General features: G+C 48.3%; 1 protein-coding gene across 1 annotated transcript in view; it reads right to left on the reverse strand.

Moving 5' to 3' along the window:
- Positions 1 to 13,566: 13,566 nt before the first annotated feature.
- Uvrag (UV radiation resistance associated) overlaps positions 13,567 to 26,331 on the reverse strand; it is a 257,601-nt gene continuing 244,836 nt past the window's right edge. Inside the window, exon 15 of the mRNA XM_032893006.1 lies at positions 13,567 to 15,348. Coding sequence (XP_032748897.1) covers positions 14,646 to 15,348 — 703 coding nt within the window. The 3' untranslated portion in view covers positions 13,567 to 14,645. The remainder of the gene's footprint in view (positions 15,349 to 26,331) is intronic.

The raw sequence follows: 26,331 nt of genomic DNA on the forward strand, positions 1-26,331 counted from the left end.
TAGCAGCTGTGGACATTACTGGAAATTTTGGGTAGTGTTGGCAGAGTCACTACCTTTTCCCAGGGAAATCTGGGTCCCCTTTTGGGGTCCTGAGTCTTGTTAGTCAAATAATTTTAAAATGACCTCAAAAAGGAAGCTCGAGGACAATTTTATTAGAGTTTAAAAGAAAAACTCCAGTGGACTAAGCTGCAAGTCTTGGCAGCTGCCCAGGAGAGAGAGAGAGAGAGAGAGAGAGAGAGAGAGAGAGAGAGAGAGAGAGAGAGAGAGAGAGAGAGAGAGAGAGAAGGTTATACAATTTGAATTAAGCCAGTCTGGAGGACAGCCACATGGTCGGGAGGGCTTTAGGGCAGAGGAGAACTCTGGAATAAAGAACCAGGGCAGAAAACATATTCTGGAGTCAGCGGGCATCAGTGAGAAATGGAAACCAAAAGGGAAACCTCGGTCTTTCTGAGCTCTGGCTCAGATCAGAACTCTCGAGGTTCTGGAGAGACAACATGGGGGAGGGGGCGGTTCCGGAAAGAAAGACATAGTATCTCATTAAAGGGATAATTATCTCTACTGTCTCTTCAGCACAGACTAAAGTAGATTCACTTCCCTGAGGGGCGGCTCCTTGATCAGGTGATTGACCCGTCCAACTGAATGAGTTGGAAATGTTGGGTCTCCACCCAGGTAAGAGCAACAGCTTCTCCTGCAATGGATCACACAGTTCTGAACAAGAGCGCGGGTAACATCAGTGCCTCCCTCTCCTGTCCACAGACCTGAGCTCACCCTGTGTGTACCCCACCTTCCCCCTGTTCTCTAGACCCTACTCTATCCCAGGTAAGAAACCATGCTTGGCCTTCCCACTATAGTTCCTGTCCACACATCCACCTCGGCGCCCTCTGTCCTTCCCTTCCTTGTTTTGAGGTACGATCTCATGTAGCTCAGGCTTGTCTGTCTTGAACTCTGTACTCAAGGATGGTCCTAGTCCCCTGCTTCCACTTCCCGAGTGCTGAGATTGCAAGTGAACACCTCCACAGCTGGTTTGCATTTCCCTAAAACATACATATAAAAACTTCATTGAGCTTGTGCTAGTCCCGGCGACCTCTACCTCATGGGTGGAATGGTTCTGCACTTGGGTTTGCTGGGACAACGGGTCTCTGTGAAGCCCAGGCTGGCCTCTAGCAGCAGATCCTCTGGTCTTGGCTTCTCCTAATTTTAGCCATTGTCCCAGAAGTCACATGTGTCCTTAATATATTTATATCCATATTATATGCATACAGAAGTATATCTTTATCAGTCTACCTGGCTTTAGTGAATTGTGTTAGGTAATATCTAGGGAAGTCGCAGTAATTTGCTTCCTCTTCTTTCCAGTTCTCAATATTATCAATGGCCAATATTCCCAATATGCAATGCACATTGGCAGGCAGGCACACAATAGCACACACACACACACACACACCACACACACACACACACACACACACAGAGACACACACACACACACACACACACAGACACACACATACACACACACACACACACACACACACACACACACACACACACACACACACACACACACACACACACACACACACACACACACACAGACACACACACAGACACACACACACAGACACACACACAGACACACACACAGACACACACACACAGATACACACAGACACACAGACACACACACACACACACACACACACACACACACACACACACACACAGCATCTTAACTGGCTCCTATCTGCCCCAGTCTTAGGCTCCCTCAGATCTACCTGAAGAGCCTCCCCTCCCCCACCTTCCTCCCCTGTGTTCCCTGGAGGGCATTCTCAGCATTTCGGGTGTGGTCCAGTATCTTGTGCTGCCCTGGTTTTGGAGATATTGGCTGTGGATCTTTGTACCATAGTCCTTCAGGGGCAGGCAGCTTTCGTTAAGGGCTGCTGTCAAGATTTCTTTAAAGAGTCTGGCTAGTCTGAATCCAGACTTGATTTTCTTTCTGTTTATCCCAATTAAAGTGTGCAGGGATTCTTAGGTTTTAAAATTTGTCTTTTTAAAAATATTCAGCATTGGGAAGTTTTGGGCCAGTATGTATTCAAATTGCCATTTCTGCTCCATCTCCACTCTTCTCCTTCTGATGCCCCAATCACACAGATTTTGGAACTTTAGATGTATTTTCTGGGTGTCCAGAGTTCTGTTTGCTACTCCCACCTCATCCCTGCCTTTCTTCAAATTAAGTAGTATCCATGCTAACTATCTTCAGATTCACTTGCATTTTTTCTACATTTCTTTTTTTTTTCTTCCCCCTTTTCCCCTGTATTTTATTTTTGATTCCAACCCGGGACTTTTCAATTCAATTTTTGCATTTCAAAAATCTTTTGTATGTCCATTCAATTCCATAGATGTATGCTTGTCCTATCTTTCTGTTGGAAATCTCTATCTCTTTAGTCATTGAATTACTCTTTCCTTTATTTCTTTCAACCTATTTTTCTTTTTGTCATATTTGTAAAATGTCTTTGAAGTCTGTATTGCCGAAGTCCGACATTTATGTAGAACCCAGGGCACCTGTTTCCCCATCCTGCCTATTTCTCTTCAGTTTGATTTCTAGATCTTGTAGAAATCTTTCCTCTCCCCCACTCTTCTGCTTCCCTTTCTCTCCCCTCCCTTCATTTCCCTTCCCTCCTTTCTTGCACTGATCACCATAGACTGCTGCTGTAGAGTCATTCTGCAGGCCATCCTCTCTGCAGCGGGGACTATCCTATGGACAGTGACCATCATTCTGACATGGCTTTCTGGAGTCTCCCAGAATCCTAGAATTTGGCTGTCAACCCAGGATCTGAGGAGTTTATATTGAGAATCTGATGTCTACTTCTCCAGTATCCACTTGTTCCTGTGCTCTCTCCTGCATTTCCCAGTGTTTTACCAGTCTGGTGATCCTGCCCTCTGACCTTCCGCTCCTAGAGCCAAACACAGGATGGGAAGTTCCCTCAGTTTATTACAGAAAGCAGGCTCCTTTACTCTACCCAGTCCAGGGCACACGGCTGGCCAGTAAGGTTTGTTCTCTGACTGTTTTTGTCATTAGGCCCTTCAGCATGTGGCTGCAGATGCTGACAGATTTGCTCTAGGATTTTGGTCTTAGGCCTGCTGCAGCTCTCTCACCCACAGAGTCCCCCTTCCACAGTCCCAAAGGGGTAAGGCTGCATTCTCTTCTTACTCCAGTCATGGGGATGGGGTTTTTGTAGCAACACCTTTTAGTAGCAGACGTCCAAGAATAGATTTTCTTTGACTTCTATCTTTTTAAATATTTCTGTCTTCGATAATTGTATTAAAAGTATTTTGCCCCTATTTTGTAATTGGCATGTACCAAGGGGTCTGTGGGACCACTTCAGCGGCTCACCACTTCGCCGCCTCACCATCCTGCCTACTTCTCTTGAGTTTGATGTCTAGATCTTGTTGTAATCCTTCCTCTGTGAAGATGCTTCCCTATGTTTTAAAACATGTCCTAGGGCACGTCACGGTTTTTGCTTAAGACCTTCCAAGGGTTTCCAACCACAGCGACCACAAGTACAAGGTTTCTAGCAAGACCCACACCACAGTCAACACGTGACGCAGACTCCGGCCTTTTCCTCCTTCTTTCTTTTGCACTGCTGAGGTGGACGAGGTTCTAGCTCTGCTCGTGCCAGGCAGTGAGCGCTCTGCCACTGAGCCGGATCCCCACTCCGGGATTCCTTTAAGATTGAAATTCTCCTGTCTACCCCTAAGGCTGGAAGTTGTTATTGTTTGTAATATTGGCGAAATACGCTGATGTCAGGACTGAATCCTTAACTTCCTGACCTTTCCTGGGGCCTGGCACACGCTAAAGCCAGAAGCAGAGGGGGGCAGCTGGGAATGGGCCAAGTGTACTGAGCCAGAGCCTCTCTTGGCACAGCTTGCCAGCAAGGCTCCGATGAAAACATCAGTGGGACTGCAGGGGCTCTGCCTCCAGGATTCGAAGCCCCCTTCCCTCTGCCTGATCCTCCCCAGATCCGGGGCAGGGAGATGGGGGCAGGAGGTGTGGTGCGAGTTATGAAAAAATCGTGGAAACCTGTTAGGGGGAGGGTCTATTAGGCAGGATCTACCCAGGGCAAAGACCTGGAGGACAAGACAGGTAGGACCCAAAGCTGAGACAAAGGCTGCAGCGGTTGCTCAGGATAGGAGGTGGGGTGGGGTGGGGTGGGGGCGGTGGGAGGGCGGCGGAGGGGTGCGGGCGGAAGCGGGGAGCAGAGGGGGAATGGGTGGTGCGGGACGGAGGCGGGGGAGGGGGTGATGGTGCGAGGGAGGGTGCGGGGTGGAGGCGAGCCGGTGAACATCTGCAAGGAGGAACTGTTCTGTATTACTCGGTTATGCTTCATTTTCACTCTCAAGCATATATCTATATTTTAAAATCCTAAATAAATACAAACTAAAGTTTATAACTCGTCTACAACCATAAAAAGCGAAGCAAGCTCATAAATTAAACCACACAGGAGTAATGCCGCAATTAAAGTAATATCAACAATATTAACGTAATGTGGTGGATGATGTTTTACTGAGACCAACCCTTCCTCCCTCTGTGGCTCTGGCATCCCCGCTACTGGGGGCTCACCAGCCTTCCGCAGCCCACGCCTCAGGCGCCAAGGACAGCGTCCTCTTCCTCTGTACTGCAGGATTCCATTGTTTGGGCGGCAGCCTGACATCATTTCTACCTCACACAACAGGAATGTTTCATCCTGTGGCCCAGGGCCTGTGGCTTGTGTCGGGCCCCTGCTTTGTCTCTGTTGTGGCAGTGAGAGCCACTCCCACGACAGAGGGAAGAACAATCCAGGGAACCGAAGTGCCAGTGTCTCCAAGGCCAAGTGTGCATTGCAAATCCAGCCTTCATGGAACATGAAAGGGATGTGGGAATTTGGAATGCACAGAGCCTAGGGGAAGATTTTGTGTGGACAGAAGGAGATGGAGAGGAGAGAGGACAGAGGACAGAGGAGAGAGAAGAGAGAGAAGAGGGAAGAGAGAGGCTGTTTGTTGTGTTTTATAAAAAACAAAAAGAAGCCAGGGATATGTTCGGTGGGGGCATGGTATGGTGTGGAGGAAGGTGGTGCCTCTGCCGGCCCATGCTGAGGCATCCTTCCCCCGTACCAGTCACCTGACAGAATAGTATAGAACAGAGTTTATTTAGGGCATGGGAAGGGGAGTTTGAGAGAGAGAGACAGAGAGAGAGAGAGAGAGAGAGAGAGAGAGAGAGAGAGAGAGAGAGAGAGAGAGAGAGAATGAACGCATGGAGGTGGGGGGGGAGAGGGGAAGAGAGCGAGAAAGGGAGAACAAAAGAAGAGATGGGGAGGGGGTGAGCAGCCCTTTTATGGTGAGTCAGGCACACCTGGCTGTTGCCAGGTAACTGTGGGGTGGAGCCTAGCAGAGATGCTAACACTGTTGGTGAGCTAGGGAAATGCTTACCTCTAAAGAGGAAGCAGAAATGTGTACAGCTGCAGTGTGAGTGAAGAGAGACCACGGAGTGGAAGAGCTGGTGGAGCCTGTCCCATGTTCCTGTCCCCCACTAGGCTCTAAACAGCGACCCACCTGCCCAGGAGATCTGCGCAGATCCCTAAAGGAGATCCTGTCCAGCAGTTAGGCCAAAGGCCCCTCTCACAGAGCAGAAAGAAAAGAGGGCACTGGGAGGTGGCCAGTCTCCAAGGGCCTGAGGGGCTTGGTGAGGGAAAACTACAGAACCCTACCCCTACCCATGGGAGAGAGGCAGCATTGGCCATCCAGGTGAGCCTGCTGTGACAGAGGGATGCTTGTCAGAAGCCTTGTACCTGGGCCAGAGTGGGTGAGGCCCAGGGGTTGGGGGCTGTGAACGCTGAACCAGAGAGGAGATAGATGTCTGGGCCATACAGAAGCCAGAAGGTCATCTCCTGCTGGGACGACCTCTCCTCCTCACGGTTTTGTTTTGTTTTCTGGGTTTTTCATAATAAACTTCCCTTTGTTCACCTTCCTCATTCCTGCACAGTGTGAGACTGTGAACTCAGGGGGCCCTGGCCCAGCCTCTGGGTTGAGCTACCAGAGTGAGAACGAGAATAAGGCATTCTCCAAGTTCCTATGCCACTGCTTCTCTCTCAGAGATTTGTTTGTCCAGGGCCAGACCAACAGAGGGCACCCAACCAACACAGAATGGATGGATGGATGGATGGATGGATGGATGGATGGATGGATGAAAGAATGGGACTGTGGCTGCAGCTCTGTGAAGAAGAGAGACACCCCAGTTTCTGATTTAAAGTCCTAGCTGTGTCACTTAGCTCTGTGAACTTGGCTCCCTGGGCCTCATCTGTAACCTGGGGACTCAGCACACCTCTCCTGATCCATCAGGCTTTCCTACCTGTGCCTGGCCCCTGGGAGCTCAGGGCATCCTGACTGACAGAGAGAGAGAGCGTGGATGAAGGCAGCCCAGGACACACAGGGGAGGGACATGGACAGATGGACAGATGGACAGACAGATGATCTAACCTGATCAGCATGGACAGGGAGCACTGTGGGAAAGACTTTGCAGAGGAAAGCTTGACAGATGAGCTCAGCCTTGTGGGAAAACAAAGGTTGCTGTGGGAAGGGACTTTCTAAGTGGAGACATGATGGGGACCTTCTGTAAACAAGAACATCAGCCTAGGGAGGGCGGGAAGGCACATGGGCAAACACTTCCAATTACCTGCCACCTACCATGGCCAATCCTGCTTTACCAACATTGGCTCAGGTCTACCTGACCCAGATAGAAACATTTCATCCGTAAATATTTTGGTATCTCCAAGCAACAGAGACTTATAAGAAAAATAAAACCTTCTCCACTATTATAGTATCATACCTAAAAAATGACAGGTCTTAAATATTTAGCCAGTGTTTACATGTTGTGAATTTATAGGGTTCAGACAAGATCCACAGTAGGATTTACACGGATTCAGTTCCCTGCCTGCCCGCCCCATTTTGATGCTGGGGTCAGAATTTGGGGTTTTGCTCACGCTAGGTAAGCACTCTCCCACCGAGCTGCATCCCCCCTCTGAAATGTCTTTTTGTTGGGGTTCTTCTGTTTCCTTCTCCTTCTCCTGTGTTTGTGGGGAAATAGGCTGTTTGTCTTCACTGCTGCTGTACCCGCAATTTCCTGACTGCGTGCTCCAGGGGCTGGTGGGCTCCTCTGTCCCTGAATTCCTTGCAACTGAGATGTGCAGGCTGATGGCGAGTGACCTGAGCTGCAAGTCTGAGTCACAACTAGAGATTTAACATTTTTGGCAGTGTGTGTGTGTGTGTGTGTGTGTGTGTGTGTGTGTGTGTGTGCACACGCGCGTGTGCAGGAGAGTTGAAAGCCAGAGGTTGGCATCAGGTAACTTCCTTTATGTTCTCTGTTTCCTGCCAGGTCCCTCACTGGCTGGCAGTGAGTCCTTGGGATCCACCTGTCTCTCCCCACCCCAGCGCTGGGATTACAGATGTGCAACCATCTACTCTGCTCCAGTCCCAGCTTTAACTTGGGTGCTGGGGATTTGAACTCATGTCTTCCTGCATGCACAGCAGCATCTCTGCAGTCTCTGGGAGTCATGTTTCTAAGAGGCAAAAAGACACAGATGGAGTGGCAGTGATCTATTTATCTGAAGACCAGAAGTTAGAACGAAAGTGTTTCTATTCTTATAGAATGCCTGTGTCTGGTGTCGGCCACTCACAGCCCACCTTAGCTGGCACTTTTCAATCATGTAAGAGCTGGGGGTGGTCACATGAAAAGACAACCATTGACCAGGAGTCTTCCTGGGTGCTGCATGCCCTGTCGTGAGATACCGCAGGGATTCTCATTTGGGTTCACTCGTGCCTCACGGGCTGCAGAGTATCAAGAGGATGCTCCATGTGTCTTCTCTAATTTTTCCACCCCTTTCCTAAGAGAAGTCCACTGTGTAGTAAGTGGATTTATGATGTACACAGCAAAGCGGAAGTGCCTCCTCCTTGCCTCCACAGTTCTCAGAGGAACCAGTTGTGTTTGGGGTGAGTCGAGGTGTGTATAGTGAGGAATGTGGGGTGGAGGCAGGAGGGTGGCTGGGGGAGCCTGGAGAAAAGGCTGTTTAATCCAAAGGGATCCCCTGGCATGGAGGACACTCAGGCAGGCAATGTGCTTCCCAAAGTGCAGTTTCATCCCCAAAACCCATGCAGTCCGCAGACACCCTCAGGGTACTACCCCCAATCAGGCCCCTCCCAGACTTTCTGCCCTTGGCCACCAGGGTCTATGCAGAGGTGGCTGCATTGACTCTAATTCTCCCTGTCTTTCTATTACTTACATTTCATGGGGCCTCACTCCTCTCATGGCCTTGTGTTCTAGAACCTTCTTCTGTCACTGTCCCCTCCATCTCTCATTCCTCTCCCACATCCTCTAATTCTTACCATTTCTTCACAGCTCTGTCTCTCACAGGTTTTGACCACGCTCCCGGTCTCCGTGTCAGAGAGTTTGGCTGTGCTCCTGGTCTCCATGTCACTGGGGCTGACCGTGCTTCCTGTCTCCATCTCCTCTGACCACTGTCTGTCTTTGCTTCCTCGTGGCTCCCTCTCTCTGAAATGACTCCTGGAGGTCTCCAGGGTCATGCCCTGTCCTGCCTCCTGGTCACACCCATGACCCTGATAGGGCATCCTAGCACCCCTGCTTGTCCCTTTGCACGCCCTTCCTGTCCTGACCTGGGCTGCTATCCTCTGCTGACCCTGGGATCCTCTGCCTCCTCCCGCAGCAGCGGACTCAGCTCCCGGACTCCTGCCCCAGCTCTTTCACTCCCAGCTCATGAACGGCTTTGAGACTTTACTGCCTCAGCCAATGCCTGGCAGATTTCTGAAGTTGTGACTGTGGCTTTCTGTGCCTGGGCTTGTGTCACATGCACGAACACATGTCCCCAACAATGTCCATGATATTGCCTCTTACCTGACTAGTAGGTTTCATTCCCCACTTTTTGTGTGTGTGTGTGTGTGTGTGTGTGTGTGTGTGTGTGTGTGTGTGTGTGTGTGTGTGTGTCAGCTTTCAGGAGTCAATTCTCTCCTTTCACCATGGGATTCAGGGACGGAGCTCGGGTAATCGGGCCTGTGCAGACAGCCCTTTGACTTGCTGAGCCACCTCACCAGCCCATCACCTTGGTTTTTGAGGCAGTGTCTTCCACTGGCTTTGAAATTGCCAGGCAACGTAGACAGCTTGACCACTCAGCCCCCATCTGCCTCCCCAGCACTGTGCTGGGAATGGAACCCACTAGGCCACCTCCCCAGTTCCCAAGGTGATTTTTAAGAAGTCATTATTAATTGTTGTACATCTAAGTAGATGGTGGAGTGGTGACCGAACATTCTAGTGTCTACACACCTTGTTCAGGCAGGCTGCCATTAGATGGCTTAGCCTTCAATTCCACACAGCACAGGCAAAATGGAGGACAGAGTCCTCTTCTGTCCCTCTATGCTCTGGCCAGCAAGGCAGCAGGAGACAAACTCTGAAGGGTGAGTATGAATTTGCTGTTAATGCCAGAGCGGCCTCCAGCAGGCTCGAAGAAACCCTGGCTGATGATGCCCTTCTGGGGCGAATGGGTTCAGAGGAGGCTTGCGTCTTCCTGAGTCGCACAGCCTCAAGGGAGAAGTTGTTCAGTTCATTCTTCTGTTGGGCTAGGGAAGTGTCTCTCAGACTCTGTGCAGCAGCGAGCTTCTCTTACCCTCCATTGCAATCATTAATTCTTACTGCACTTATCGCTTATGCTTTACGTGTAGCCACACACGCCACAGCATGTGCGTGGAGGTCGGAGGACAACGTTCAGGAGTCGGCTCTCTCCTGCCAGCGTGTGGTTTCAGGGATTAAATTCCGGTCATCGGTTTTGACTGCAAGCCCATTCATTGTTGAGCCATTTCAATGGCTGCTTGTTATCGTTGAAAAGGGTTTCTCTGTGTACGTAACCTTGGCTGTCTCAGAACTCACTCTGTAGACCAGGCTGGCCTTGAACTCACAGAGATCCACCTGCTTCTGTCTCCCGAGTGCTGGGATTAAGGCATGTACCACCACTGCTCAGCCGGATCTCTCACTCTTACCTGTGTCTCTACCCATTGTTTCTATGGCTTGCTGACTTTGCGGGCCTTATAATGCAGACGTGTCTTTCATTCATTTAAAATCCGCAAGGCCGGCCGAGCTGTCCACCTACAAAACAGTACTGAGATACGCTGCAAGGCGAAAAGGAGAAAACGATCTACTTTGAAAATCCTCAGCTCTGGGCACCAATTCAGCAGATAAGGACGTTTCAGAGGCTGGCCTGAAGAACATTTGTGACTGCAGGGACAGAGAAACTCACCTGGATGGGGCTTCCCAGGAACCTGAGGCCACACGGCAGCTGTCTGGCCCCTCAGCACATCTGTGCAGAGTTCAGCTTTGCAGATGCCTGCGTCGATGTTGGCCAGAATCTCCCAGTGAGTTCTCCAAAGCCCTGTTGAATGGTGAATTCCTTCCAATGGTGCTTGGTTGAAAAGTGAGTACTGAGCTTGGTGGCACACAACCTTGATGGTGGCATTCAGGGGCAGAGGCAGCCAGGTCTCTGTGATTTCCAGGACAGCCTGGGCTACACAGGACACTGTCTTGAAACCCAAAACCAGACAACAACATGAGCACTTTGTTCAATTGTTTGTGTTTTCTAACCCTGTCCACTCTGGCTGCGACATTATCCCCGTGTCACAGATGAGGAACTGGATTCAGAGAGGAAGCAGCTGTGCCCAAGCCACAGTGGGAAACCTGATGAGGCTTGGGCATCCCCATTACCGTAGCAATGTGGCATCCCACAGGACAAGCATGGCATGAAGGTGGCTGGCAAGGACAGGGTTCTTTCCAGCATTTAAAAAAAATTTAAAAAGACAAAAAAACCCACAAGTTTGTGCGTCCAAGTATGTGCAGACCCCCACTTGCCAGAGCACGAGTGTGGTGGTCAGAGGACAACTTTTGGGACCCATTTTTCTCCTCTCATCATGAATGTTCTGGGGATCAGACTCACATCGTCAAGCTTGGTGGTCGGGACCTCTCCCACAGAGCCATCTTGCTGGCTCTCCTTCTAGGCTTTTTATTTTTTTATTATTATTTTTTTTATTTTTATAGATTAAGAAATGGAGCCAGGCTCTGGTGGTGAATGCTCTTAATCCTAACACTTGGGAGGCAGAGGCAGGTGCATCTCTATGAGCTGGAGGCCAGCATGATCTACAGAGCAAGTTCCAGGACAGCTAGGGCTACACGGAGAAACCCTGTCTCGAAACACCAAAAGGAAAATAAAAACCCTAAATGTTTCAGGTGCAGAGAGGTGACCGTTTGCCATGGTCTGAAGAGACAGTCGCTCTATGTCACATAGCACCCTTCTGAGCATGCACTCCGAGGACGTAGGTTCACAAGGATGTTCCTTTTCACGTGCAGAAAGAGGAAAGAAATCACCACTCGGTTGGTTACTAGCCTCACTGGAACCAGCCTCAGCCAGCTCTAGTGTCAGGGATCTCAGGGATCTCAGGGATCAGCTGATCTCAGGGACTTGTGCCACAGTCACTCAATGGATACCCCAGGGAATGGTCAATACTGTCAATCACACAGGGGTCTAGCCTTGGACCATGACTGGGAGGGACTATGTAGATTCGGTTAACTGAGGTCGGGAGACCCACTTTAACCAGGGGAGGCACCAATTTACTGAATGAAAAGCAGCAAGGGAGCTGAGCATTGACACCGGTTGTTACTCTCTACTTCCTGATTGCACATGGCCGGCTGCCTCAAGTACCCGCTGAAATGTCTTATCTGCTGTGAAGGGCTGTGTGCCGGAACTGAGTTTAAAAAGCCTCTTTTCTCTTAATTAAGTAGCTTTTGTCACAGCAACGTGGCAAGCAGCATACCCACTCGATGCCTGAGGCTTTCCGGGCCCACACAGCGAGTTTTAAGGAACTGTTGACATAGCTATAACTCCTGACTAGAGAATGAGCAGGGGTTAAGGCTTAGCAACCCGCATACACTTTGCTTAGCCCTCGACGCACACACGTGCAGAGTGGATGTGATGATCCAGGAGTGCCTGGTTGACTGCTTAAGAACAAGGTTTTCAGAACTAACTCAGCTTCAATACGAAATTCAAAACAGAAGACAGGACTCAAGTATAACACGGAAATCACATATACTTTTAACTTTCAAAATAAATACTATTCAATTTTACTTTATAAATACAGATGCCGAGTTTTCCTCCAATTACCAACAGACCGGCTGCCATGCCTTCTGTCATTGGTGGCGGTTTAAAACGCATAACTAGTCAGGTCAGAATGAACGGGTACCATCAGGAATGCTAAGGAGTGGAGCTGAGTGGAGCTTTCCAATACTAATATTCTGAGGGAGGAAAAAAAATCTCTGGAATTCTTGATGTGGCTAAGGGGAAACTGAGAGAGAAAACACAGTCATTGTCTGATCTGTGCAGGCTGCTAGAACAGACCCAACCATGTGGAAATGCGGGGGTTCTGAGTGGTCCAGGAAAGGACAGCAACTCGTCCTCCATTTTGATTTCTATTTTCCTAGCAAATTCTGTTATCATTGTCTTTTAGTGATTTCCAAGACTAGTTAAAAAGATCGGTAGGAGATATGATCATTAAAGGCCACTTTAAACAGAGGTGAAACATACTCTGTAGCTGCTAGAGGGACGTAGTGCGGTAGGGTCCACCCAGGTCACAGCAAGTACCAAAGGATGCAGCCCTGGTTGCAAGCCTAGCAGCATTTAGGTGCATGCATGGCTGGCGGCGTAGGAATGCTGAAAGTAAGGGCAGAACCGATCAGCTCAGAGCAGTGCGGACCCACGCAAGGCATCATGCTGTGGAAGGAACTTCTCAGCCCACACTTAGGAAGTCCAGAAGGCAGAGAGCGACGGTAAGACCTCAGAGCTCTCTGCTGCCTGTCAGGGTCACGGGACTAGAAAGTGTGTAGAAGCATCTGCATGGAGCCTCAGGTGGCAGTCACAGGTCACATGGGACTCACCTTCCACCTGTACCGGCAATGACCTCCAAACACCTGTACCTTTTGGAGATGCCACCTACCCCCAGGATTCCACAGCAGCTCTGTACCCAAGATGGCGATGTCTTCCATCTGCTTTGACTCCAAATGACAACGCCCTGTGAAGAAGCCTCCCTTACCCCGACATGGAATGAAGTGGACTTCCTTAGACCAAGCAAAAGCGCCCACCCGCAGGAGAGCTGACTGCTATGTACTAAGTCTGGGCATTTACTATATGGAAGAGTGGTACCAATTAGTTCATCTAGCAATGTGGCTGCTAAGGAAAGCTGAGCCCAGGAATGCTTGGCCATAGTATGGACATGACTGTGAGACCCATGAGTTAGGGCTACGCTCCTGGGGAATATAGCTGTTAAGTATGTCTTGTTTGTCACAGTATGTAAACTCAAATGAAATCAACAGCATCAGCTTGGATATACCATGGCTTTAGTTCAGGTTAGCCCTGTCACGATGTAACATGAAGAGGTGTAGGTTTAGAAGGGAAAAAACAAAACAAAACAAAACTGTGGAGAAAAATCAGGTCAAGTGAAGTAAATTCAATTTTTATTCTTCTTTACAATACATGGATATGTGGATAAATTTTTCTTTTAAGAGCTTGCAACCCTGAGGCAATGCTGTGGGCACATAATGTATAAAGCAACAGTGAATGGAATCTGAATGTGGTAAGGACATGGACTTGGAAAACATAATTGAACATCGTGAAATTGCAGTCTATGCTTTCTCTGGTCTCTTAACCCAGCTATCTCTCAGCCGTCTCGCACACTAGACATCCTGACTCTACGTCCACTTTGTCATATATAATGGCTTCCTTCTGACTGAAATGTAATAAGTTAACAGGATTTGTATCTAAGGGGTCTTTATCTGGGGTGCGTATTGCCAGAAGTGTGCCCAATTTTGGACCACATAAAAACTTTGGCCCCAAAGGAAGCTGGCTGCCATCTGACTGTGGTAACCGTGAGGTTTCCGAGGGTCCCCTGGGAGCCCCCACAGGACAGTTTTTCATCAGGGTATGGCACACTAGGCAGAGACAGAACATCGTTTCTGCAGGCTTTGGACTAGCGGATTTACCGCCCCAGCTTCCAGGATGCACGCCCATCTTGAGAAAGCAGGACGACAGCGGGGTCTGCAGGCGGACTGTGGTACTCGGGCCGAGGGCCTGGAACAGAGACCACACTCTGCTCTTACTCACCTGCCTAAAGGGCGAGCACAGGCTTCTCAGTGGTGCAAAGTTGTTTCTGCTTTACAAATGATGGAGAGGGTGGATGCTTATGAGAAACTAAAGGTGAGCTCGTTCTGTTACACTATTATCATCCTCTCTCTGAGGAGAACCCAGAAGTGTAAATAGAGTGCAGACAGATGCCTATGACAGGACTTGAGCTGTAAGCAAGAGGGCGACCTCTGACTGGAAAGCGAACAAATCTCACGGACTGGCCCCATGGGTCCCCAATGACCCTGAGTCCCCTCTGTTCCCAAAGTCAGCCTTTCTGAGGAGTCTGCTCCACTGACACTCGTTTGTGTCGGAATTATTAAAAAGGTTAAGTGCAGCTCTTGGCCTGGTGCAGGGCGGCTCTGTCCTGGTGCTACTGCCTGACTGCTCGCCTCACTTGTCAGAACTCCTGCGAGGCCGGCGGAAGCTGGACACGTTTTCACTGAGGGCGTAGATCCTCCGAGAGAACTCCTCAAACTCCCCCAGCACCTGCTCGTCACACTCCACCGCCACCGCGCTGTCCACCGGGATGCAGCTGAGTGCTTCGAGCTGGTCGCCCGACGTGAAGCCTGTGGCTTCCAGCCCGATAATTTCTTCTGCTTGCTCCACTGCACAGCAGAGCTCGGCTGAGGGGGCCGGGTGGCACAGGCCTGGCAGCAGGGTGCCGGCAGGGCCAGGCTGCTCGCTGGGAAGCGCAGTGCCATTTATGGTGGCCAGGTGCCCAGGCAGGGCTTCCCCTTGTTCTTGGCTGGAGTCCACATTTCTGTGGTCTCCACTTACACTGTTGCCCAGGTCTACTCCTGTTTTCTTACTTTCTTTGGAGAAGTCCAAGGAGGTGTCCAGGGAGGAGGACAGTGGGGTGACCTTCCTCTCAGAGTCTCCCAAGGTGGGCATGGCCACCCCATGCTGTGTCAATGCTGAGTTGTAGCTGGGAGGAGGGGTTTTGTACTGGAGTCTCTCATTCTCTGAGCTGGCCCGTTTTCGATGTACGTTATCTGGTGAAGGGACACCCGTAGAGAGGCCTACATCTGCACCCCGAAACATGGAGCTCTGTCTCTTTGGAACAGGGATGGCACTGGAGATGTGATGTCTGTCACTGGAGACAAACAAGAATGAGAAGTTACTTTCTGCTTCAGAACTCAGGTTACCTTCTGGAACCTGAGACAGGAAACAATAGATTTTAGATTTGAGAGTAAAAACCCAAACACAAACACCCGGGCAGAAGTAGAGTATCAAACTACCAATCTATCAATCGTAGACGGCATCTGTTACAGTGTGTAAAGCAGGAGACAGCACAGAGCCTGCAGGGTCTCACTTTGGTGATTTCCTTCTAGAAGGATACAAATTCATTCAATAGGGTTAAGACAAGAATGCCAAAGGTAGGACGAGGGACAGAAACCATGTCGCCTGGGTTAGAGCAGAGGGCTCTGGTTAGACTGAATCTACACAGAAACATGCCATGGGCCCAGCTTTTCTGTGAACGCCGTGGCCCTCGGGGCTCCCATTCTGACCGTGACTATTCAATCCTACGAAAGTGCTCCTGCAAGATGAGTTGTCACAGTAACTTGCTGATGGATGGCCTTTCCAACACTCAGTACTCATCACCAGCAAAAGCAAACCACACAGAAAGCATCAAGGGAACCCTTCTTCCTCTTTAATAAAACATTACCACAGGAAATGGCTTCTCTTTTACAAGGCTGGTCACATACGTTTTTATAATACTTCATCTTCAGTGCCTACTCTGAGCCAGGAAAAATAATCACTGTCCAGCCACACAAAACTTTAGAGTTTCTCTGGTAACCTCACATATATCATTTCAGTTGGGCCTTACAAAGGCATTGTCAAGAAAGTAGGGTAAATCTGAAACAATAAATAACCATCAATTAATGGACCAGAGCGGCAGACCATGAGCCATGGCTGTAAATTTGCCTGCAAAGCCATCAGGGAGCATTGACTATAGTTATAGGTGTTATAACTATGTACAGCTATAGATGTTATAACTATGTACAGTTATAGATGTTATAACTATGTACAGCTATAGATGTTATAACTATGTACAGCTATAGATGTATAACTATGTATATTATAGATGTTATAACTATGTATATTATAGATGTTATAATATGCATCATTATAGATGTTATAACTATGTATATTATAGATGTTATAACTATGTATATTATAGATGTTAAACTATGTATATTATAGATGTTAAACTATGTATATTATAGGTGTTATAACTATGTATATTATAGATGTTATAACTATGTATCGTTATAGATGTTACTGTGTGGGTGGAATTAGCTTCAACACAACTTTCTCAGCAGATGGCACAGAGGCTGAGGGAGGCACAGACCATCTGACTCTTGTCCTTCAGAGGAGGACACTCACAGAGCTTAAGGGGCTTGTCACTAGGTAGGATTGAAACCATAGAACAACTGGCTACGACCTATGCTAGGTCTGCCAGAAGGGACCGAGAGGCAGAAGTGAGAGGGAGCCTACAAGGAGCCTCCAATCTTGCCAAAGGACATTTCCAATTATTTTAGCAACATTACTTTCAAATTACAATGTCAGTTAAGTGCTCTGACAAAAAACAAGGAACCAAGAGTGCTTCTGTGTGTGCAGGCAAGCCTGCAGCCAGATGGCCACTTGCCGCTCACGGCTTCTTCTCTGGATTATGCTAGGTCTTTTGTTACTTACGAGGTGTCCCTCCATTGGCCTGGAGCATCTGCTTCAGTCATGGCATGGTATCCGTGAGCTTCATTATAAGAAGGGGTCCCTGAGACAGATATCAAACTGGGCAAGTGGACCAGCAAATGACTGTTCATAGTTCATAAGAAAAAAACAGAACCAAACTGAGCAAAACCTGCTGGCCTCTATCTAGGTTTCCAGTTACTATGTTGTCAAACCCACTGTAATTGGCTTAGCTATGTGTTTCTGGTCAACCTCGTTTTACTCTCTGAACGGTCCTGCAGGGGACCAGGTAAGTGCATCAGACAGTACCAGCAGCCCTCGGCCTGTTGACTCGGGATGGTCAAGATCAGGACAGGCTGTAGGAAGGGTCGCTGGGTGTAACCACTGGCACTTCAAAGCTTTTGACTTTGAAGGGTGAGGGCCCTGATACGCTGTGTGGCTCTGGCACAGGACTCCTCACTTCCGTCTCTGCTCCTCTGTTGACAAAGGCAGGTGGAAGGAATGCATCCCAATGTGTGCACAGGGCAGGAATGTATCCTACGGCCCTCGCTGAGTGGTACACCTCACCACAGCTCTCCTGGACCCTGCACAACAGAGAAGTGATGTGATTCTCCTCCCTGCTGCTACAATGGGAAGGGAGCAAAATTTTTCCTGCACATCTTTCTGTTACGTCCTTGGCCCCGGAACCCATGCTGCTGCCATAGGAGAAGGCAGGCTGGTGAGTGGGTTGCTTAAGGCGAAGGGCGACAGCTGCCCTGGACTCTATCTCAGCCCACAGCCCATGCTGATGCTGTTCCAATTCTACCAACCCTGTGTGCGTCCTACGACCAATGGGGCATGGCTGCACACCGTAGCCGAGGCCTCACTGACTCAAAGCCTGGCTGTTTACTCCTCTCCTGCGTGGGCAGACGTGGGCATTTTCTGGCGTCCTCTGTGTCCTTCTTCTCTGGATCACTCAGGTACTGGAGGAGCTCAGGAAATGAAAGCATCTGACATAAACTGGAAAATTATCAAAAAAACCTGTTGTATAAATGGTGAGAAGATGAAGCCGCTGTGGTGGATGCATCTGTAGTCTGAGCACTTGGAGGCCGAGGCGAGAGGACGGTACAGGTACAGGGTAGAGCCTTGTCAGTCACCTTCTGAGAATCAGCCGATGGCTACATACTATCACTATTTTAGCCAACTTTTGTCTTTTCCCTCTTAGTTTTGAGCTATGCAAGATGGAAAAACCTTTAAAAGATTTAAATATTAAAGTCTTCACGCAAATTAGAAAAGCAGAACAGAAGGACGTTGCTTGCTGACTGGGCTGAACCCACATTACTAGGCACTGGCTGAGTGGAGAGCCGCGGGGCTTTCAGGCCTCTGTGTGCAGGGCATGGGCTGCTCTTGCCCCTTCTGTGGCTGCAGGCCTCACACGGACCTGCTTCCCTGCACTTCGCCCTAAGGACTGCATGCAGCATGTCTGTGAGCCTGCGCACGGTGGGTGCACTAGGCTTTGTTCTGTGAGCTCTGGGCATTGAACTATTGAAGTCTCAGAGAGCAGATGCTTTATATGTGAACTTTGCAATATTAATGCTAGTCACTCAGAATGGGTGTTTTTATATTCAGAATCTTAGTGATACTCCAGACTTCTAAGATAGCTGAGCTCTGAATAGTTAAGGCATTACATGATGACATTAAAATTATACATTAATGATGCATGTATTTTTAATTATCACAGTAATTTATACTCACAGGAAAACAACATAAATATAAACTACATATAAAAAACCCAATCATAAGCTATGACCCATCAAGTAACCACTATTAATTTTGGATGTTTTCCTTTTAAACTTCAATTTTATGTATGTTTAATTAAAAAAAACCCCACATAATTCTGTATCCTGCTGTCATATGTTATTAAAACCTCTGGGTAAATATAATTTTAAAAGGTTGCTTTAATGAATGGAATGTTGTAATTTATTTAATTATTCCCTCATTTTTAGGATGTTTCTAAACTTTTTACTGTTAGAAAGCAAACGGCTGTTCATATCTCATAGGCTGATGATCTGAGTTTGATCCTGGGATCCACAGGGTTTGGTTGAGGGGGGCAACTTAGAAAACTTGCCCAATAAGTAAATATAAGTAAAAAGGGCAGCAATCAGAAATACTAATAACTGACTAAAAATACAGATAATCAAGTTTTATTTAAGATGCTTTTTGTCTGATTACATCCTTCATGACTATTTTATCTGATTAAAGAGTTCAAAACTCAGGTTTACTAATTATTTACAATTTTTACAATGTTTAAATGCTATTGACAAATTTGTTGCTAATAAAGTGAAAATTGTACATTAAGTAAACTGTGATTAAAAAGAATGTCTACACTTAAACTCAAATTACCACCCACCCAACCACCCACCCACGAGGCTTGTGCATACAGCTCAGTGATGAGAGCATTCAAGCTTAACAATGGGACGTGGGTGAAACCCTGGATTCAATCAGCCAAGTAGCCAAGAGGACAAAGGCAGGAGGAGAAGGAAATAAAACCTCCCCAGAGCATCTGAAAGGGTCTAGCAGGAAGCATGCTGTTTTTTCCTGACACCCAGCCTCTGCTAAGGGCCTTGGGAGTTCTGAGCCCTAGACTGTGGGTACAGAGTCTGAAGTTCAGGTAAATGAATGAGTCCACCTCCTCTCCTTAGTCACTTGCCCTGAGAGAATGAGTTCTGGCTTGCTATGTGTTCGGACTAGAAACACTGTACCTGGAGTTTAATGTGACAATTAGAAAGAATTTATTAAAACAAACAAACAAACAAAACACAATAGTTAAAGCTATCCTAGTCACAGATGTATTGGGCATAGTTTAGTGGGGGAAAAACAAAAGCAGAGACGGTTAAATAAGCTCAACTGTCAGGGGCAATGGGCTTGGAGTTTAAAGGTCAAAGAGGACATCCTGGTTAGGTTTGGCTTCTCCTAGATGAAGGTGGTGGCTGCCTTTCTCACTGTGGGAGCCCGCATCTATCCAAGTCCTTCCCTGGTCTTTACAGCTTTATCTACAGAGTGTTCTCTGGAGAAAAGATGTTCAAAGGCTGGACACCACTTGCAGTATGGTTTGCTTGTCCCTCTATTTGGGGTTACAACTTCCCCATTTACTGGTTACATGACTCGGGGCAGTTTTTCTCTTTGCATAATAGATCATCTGACTAAATAATCATTGGTTAAGACTAAATGAAGTAGCACACTTAAAATCCTTGGCTAGGCTGGGGGTGGTAGTGCGTGTCTATAATCCAGCCCTTGGGAGATGGAGGTAGGAGCAGGCAGCAGAGCAAATCTGAGACACTGTCCCAAGAAACCCCCAGCTAGAACAAAACAGAAACCAACAGACAAGGAGTCAGGGTGGTTGTGAGGGTAAAGAACTGAACCAATGAGCAGACTTTGCCTGTGGTGAGTGGGCAGTGTCTTCCTGCTTGAAGTATGAGGTGAAGAAAGCTTTGAATAAGGAGAAATGTTTAAAATGCCCTATTTAGATGATCTACCAGCTGCGTAGGGACCACAAGAACTTCCCAGAATCCTTTGAGGTCTACATTCCAGTTGTCCCTGGACCCCCAAAGCATCGTTTTTCTCTATATATTTAGCTTATGGAGAGATTTTTGTAAAAATGAACCTCTGTTTCCCTGACCTAAGTCAAGAGACCACAGCCAGCAACTTACTTGCCATAATGAACCCGTGGTGCCATCAGCCTGTGACAGGGCGGAGCCCAGTTGGACTTTCCCGTCCTTCTCCCAGTCTTTGTCCTTGTATCTTCCCATGCCCTGTTTCTGACTGAAGCCAGACTCTTCTTTGAAGAGAAGTGGTTAGGAAAGAAAATCTACGGTAGGAAGGTCTAGCCTGAGAAGTGATTCTCGATATCTTTGGCTTGTCCCTGGCCCTTCTGTAAAATGGTTATGGCAGCACATGACTGGCTATGATGCCACAGGCATGTAATCCCAGCATTTGGGAGGTAGAGACAGGAGGATTAGGAGTTTAAGGTCATTCTCAGCAGCATCCTTACAGAGTTCAAGGCCTGCCTGGGATACATGAGACCTTGCCTCAAAATACTACTGCCAGGCAGGAGGAGAAGGAAATAAAACCTCCCCAGAGCATCTGAAAGGGTCTAGCAGGAAGCATGTGGGCTGGAAAGATAGCTCAGTGGTTAAAGCACCTGGTGCTCTTCCAGAGGAGTGGAGAGTTCAGTTCTGAGCACCCATGTTGGAAGGCTCACAATCGATAGTTCCAGGGGATTCATGATCTTTCCTGACATCCTTGGGCACTCACTGTATTATCTTAAAAGACAAGCAAAACATCCAGTAAATGAAAACCAAATAGAAGGATTAACTGAGGATTTAAGAACAACTCTGCGTACAACAAACAGGTCGTCAAAAAGTTATTATTCACAAAGCTAATACCGTGAGGTGCTATGTGTAAGCACCCCACGAGCAGCTTTACTTAGCACCCACATATTTATGTGACACAGCAAACAGCACTCCCCACTTAATAGGAAGAAACTGCCACATGGAGGTCAGGAACTTGACCAAGGTGACAGGGCCACTGGGTAGGGATCTGAGATGACAGCGGCATGAGTAGGTATGGCTGGCTCCCATCTGTTTTGGCTCCCAGAGCTCTAAGGTCTCTGCTGTCAGCAAAGTGCCTACATTTGCTGATTCCCCTTGAGGGGGAGGTGAGCACCAGGGGAACATGTTTAGGCCAGTGAGTGGGTAGCATCCCTGGTCTTTTCTTCCTAGAGCTTTGTATGCTGTGAGGTATTCTCATACCAATTACAAGACAGAAGTTAATTTGGTCACAAAGCCATATAAAAGGTGGAGGGAGAGGGAAAATGGAACGAAGGAAAACCATGAAAAGTTACCACATCAAGAGAGTTTGTGAAGCTGGGCCGGTTTTATTTTAAAATGATTCCTCCCATTCGTTCTCTTTCAGATTCACAGAGGAATGTTTTATCTGTCTACAGCAGGGGCTCTCCCTGTTGAGTAGTGGGGGAGACTACAGCTCTCAGCCTCAGATAAGTTTTCCCCTCTGCAAATGTTTCCTCTGAGGAACATTATCAGATCACAGCTGGTCAAAACACTAAATCCTGATTCTCAGGATCCCAGCCAAAATCTACAGCTACAACTCCGAGGAACAGGGATGCTCAGAAAGGTAGGGGGGCAGGGGACAGGGTGGGATGGGGGGAGAGGGGGAGGAAGGGGGGGGAGGGAGGGGAGAGGGAAGGAGGGGGAGGAGGAGGGAGGAGGGAGGAGGAGGAGGGAGGGAGGGAGGGAGAGAGAGAGAGAGAGAGAGAGAAACTCTTAGATAACATTTGATTTTCTCTCCCGCTTGCAGCAGCCGCGAGCTCTCAGCTCTATCTGGTGGTGTTTAGGTTGGGGTCCGGCCATCAGGTTTGAAGCTCTAGGCACTGCTCTGCGCCAATATCATGTCAACTGTGCTAAAAAGCAATAATCGTTTCTCACCTTCTAAAAGATTACTGCTAAAATAATGCAGAGTAATGACAGGGCTGCGCCTGGCGCCAAAAGTAGGTTGCCAAGGCGAGGCTGAGGTAGGATTATGTCTTTTGGCAGCTAAAAAATTATGACATAAAGTTAGTTTAAAACAAAACAAAACAACCTCCATAAATTAGACTACTATTCTCTTTTCAAAATTTAGCCAAGGGTGGGATTTATCTTTCTCCCTTCCCTCTCTCTGATCAAGTGGAAGTCAGGGCCTCCTCCATGGAAGCCAAATTTAACAGCTAGATCTTATCTCCCAGGAGAGAGAGTGGGGTTAACAGTATTAAGCAGGGGTCTCCTGGCCACAAGCAAGGGATCTAAGGGCCTCTCACCATTACCAGATAAGTGTAAGTGCTTAATCTTTGCCCTGGATGCTAACAAAAACTCCAAACAAAATAAAAATAGAAACAATCTCGGGACCAAAGCGCAGGCTGACATGTGTGGCCACCTTTCCCCTGGGCTCTGTTTAGAAGGCTTCTGCCAAAGTCTGACTAGAATAAGCAAACAGTATAAAAAGGTGAAGCCGAACAAGGGGCCTTCAGATGGTTTCCACTGGGCAGTGCTGGGAGATGAATCCGGAGAAGGCAGAGCCCACGGGCAAAGGGCAAATACGCAGCTGAGGTCATCAGTTCCCCAGGATGATGCATGGGTTGAACATCAGGCATCCCAGGCCTGGACAACAGCACCCAGTGAGTAGGCCCAGCACAGGTTAGGGACTGTCCTCCTGGGACGGGGGAGATACACAAAGATTATCCATGGGCCATGGGGAGGTCCTGGGATGGGTCAAGTCAGCTCCATCATCCATCAACTTTCACGTTAGGACATGAGGGCAAATTAGTACACTGAAATTTCAGTCAGGCATCGGATATTAGGGGAACTATAAAATGGTCTGCAGGAATAGACATAGCCCATCTTGATGTCATTTATGTGGTGTGTAAGTAACATCCTCCAAAAGAACATGGAAAGAGGTCCAGGAATGACAGCTGGGGACCCTGTGCCGTGTCTGGACACACTCGAGACCTGGGAATAGTAAACTGTTTATGCTGAGAACCGGGAGGGAGAACCCTCTAGCATTTGCCAGGGAAGCCAGGGGAACAACGATCTCACAGAACCCAGCCACAGAAGGAGCCTGGCAGGGAAATTAAAATCCTGGCCTGAGAATGCTCTCAAAATTTAAAACCAGCCTTGGAAAGGAGCTAAAGGAAGAGTGAGACTCCGGAGGCCAATGACAGAAACTGCGAAATGAAGTTTTTGAAAGATATGCTAACGATGAACTACCGTCAAGTTTCTAATAAACCCTGACATGAACTAAACCACAGGACTCAGCTGCCTGTTACTCTAAAAGAAAACCAGATCACTCTGCCACCACAGTGAGGGGTGCTGTGGCCCTGGGCAGAATCCCTCGAGTTAATCACTGCTCCAAGCAGACTGAGCACTAGGTGTCCTGTGGGTCCCCTGACCACTGAAGAGCTGCAGCCGTGCTCAGCAGCAGGTGATAGCTAACAGTCTACCCCCGTCAGTGTGCACTGAGCGTCCACACACACAGGCGAAGCACTAGACTCGGGATCTAAGAGCAATGGAAAAAGCCACACTTCCTGCTCTTACGGGGCTTATAGCTAGTGGGAGGGTCAGGCATGCGCCACAGAGGCCAAGACACAAATGAGAAGCACAGACATGTACCATGTGAACACAGGATGAGGGTCTATGACAGAGAAATAAACTGAAAAGGTCAAGGTCTTCAGCGTCAGTAGGATTTTTCACAGCTGCAGGCCAGGCAGGACATGTATGTGAATGTCAGGGCATTGTATGTGTACTTGGCCCTCAGAGGCCAGAAGAGGGCGCCAGATCTACTAGGGCTGGGGTTGTGGATGGTTGTGAGCCACCATCTGTACCTGTGAATGCTGGAACTAGAACACAGGTCCTCTGGAAGAACAGCAATGGCTCTTAGTCTGTGAGCCCTCTCTCCAGCCCAGACCTTTTCTCTTTATACAAGCTGCTATTTCTCATGTATCTGTTACAGTAACAGCTGCTGAGCACAATGTGTCTTAGGCAAGGATCCCGCCATCACCCTCTGACTGATCTGGGAAAGCAGCTGCAGTTGGAAAGCAGGAAGAACCCGAAGTGGCCACTGAGAGACTGTAGGCTGTGCAGTGGAGGGGAGAGGGGAGACTGGCAGGGCCTGCTGGGCTGAATGTGGGCAGGGAAGGAGGAGGCATGGTGGCTAAGAAGCTCCAAGTGCTGAACAGAGAAGATTGGTACACCACCGGCTTATGGCACCTGCGACAGAGATATAGAAGCAAGCACGGGGAGGAGTGTGCTGTGTGGAAGCCAGAGGCAGGTGGAGGGAGTCTGACAGCAGAGGTGCTGTCTAAGAACAAGGTGAGACAGAAGGGGCCTAAGTCTGCACCTTTGGGAACAGAACTCTGGTTTGTCCTCTCTTTGCTTTGGCTGTACTGGGGATCCAGTGTGGACTGCACATGCTCTACTACTGAGCTCCAGCCCCAGCCAACCCTGGATTTATAATAAAGTTGAAGATGTAGATCCTACGACGATGCTGGGTGCAGCCCGTGGGCTGGATGAAAACAGCAGGCAGTGATGCCAGGATTCCCTCGCTGGAGCAGCAGGTAGAGGATCCTGTGTGTGGACCACATGTAATTCTAAACACAGCAAGAGGCTGTTTTAGATAAGGATTAAAGCTGGACTCCACACCGGCTCTGTTCGCATCTTAGTGGTCTGTCACCTGTGTCACCTGTGAGTGAGTTTGTCCCTCAGTCCCTCAACATCTCCATTTGTTAGTTGGAAGAGTATAATGGGTCTGACTCCCAGGGGTGTTGGGAGACCGATGGAGGGGTTCCTGACCTAGGAACGTCTGGCTGGCTGCAAGGATATACCATAAGTACTCTCTACCTGGAGAACTGCCAGACAAGCAGCACAGAGAATGAATGATCTTTACAGAAACCCAGAAGTTGACAATCTAGGAATTGTATTCTAAGCTGGGTTTAAACCCAGGGATTAATGATCAGTGGCCATTTTGGGGTTGGGTCAAGAAAGAGCTTATCACTAAGCCTTCTTGAAATTTACTGTAATTATAAGCTCTGGAGATGGCTATTAGATGTCCTTGTTAGCATGTGTTAAAGGAGGCCTCCTGAAAAACGGTGACCTTTAGAGTGGCTTTTCTGTGAATTCTCTCCATTCGGTTAAACATAACCGCCCTCCAAAACCCAACCCAAGTGCCACTTTTCCTGGAAGCTCCTCTGACCACGCCCATCTGAACAATCTCTTGGCCACACCCAGGCTACAAGATTCTGTCACCCAGCTTTGCACTAGTGTTTCAACACATGTTTCCAGCAGACATCTTGGAACCTGTATCCGCTACTTGTCAGTCTGTGAGGCTCTGGAGTAAAGAGATGCACAAAGAAGGTCCCCATCATTACCAGGTTTCCTGTAGCCAGAGAATAAAATAATAAACACAACACCATGGTGTGTGCTATGTACATAATAATGAGGAAGGAGTGAGCTTCTGCACAAGAGGCTGCAGCTAATGGGCGCCTTGGGGAACCTTAACCAGGGGAAGAAGGGAAGGAAGAAAAAATGAGAACATGGATCTCTCTCTCTCTCTCTCTCTCTCTCTCTCTCTCTCTCTCTCTCTCTCTCTCGGCAGGGAGCTAGAGAGGGAAGGGTGTTTTAGATTGAATTAACATTCGACCTGTGTGTATCCCACCTTGGAACCAAGTCATAAAGCAAACTGTATATAGGGTACTTGGCATTCTGTTTCTTGAGCTCCAACTTTCTACTTTGCATTTATCACTGTACAGAGCTCATGGTACATACAGTAACCTGTACCTGGGGCTTTCGATATGGCTGTT

The sequence above is a fragment of the Rattus rattus genome, chromosome 2, assembly GCF_011064425.1.
Source record: "Rattus rattus isolate New Zealand chromosome 2, Rrattus_CSIRO_v1, whole genome shotgun sequence".
Lineage (NCBI taxonomy): Eukaryota > Metazoa > Chordata > Mammalia > Rodentia > Muridae > Rattus > Rattus rattus.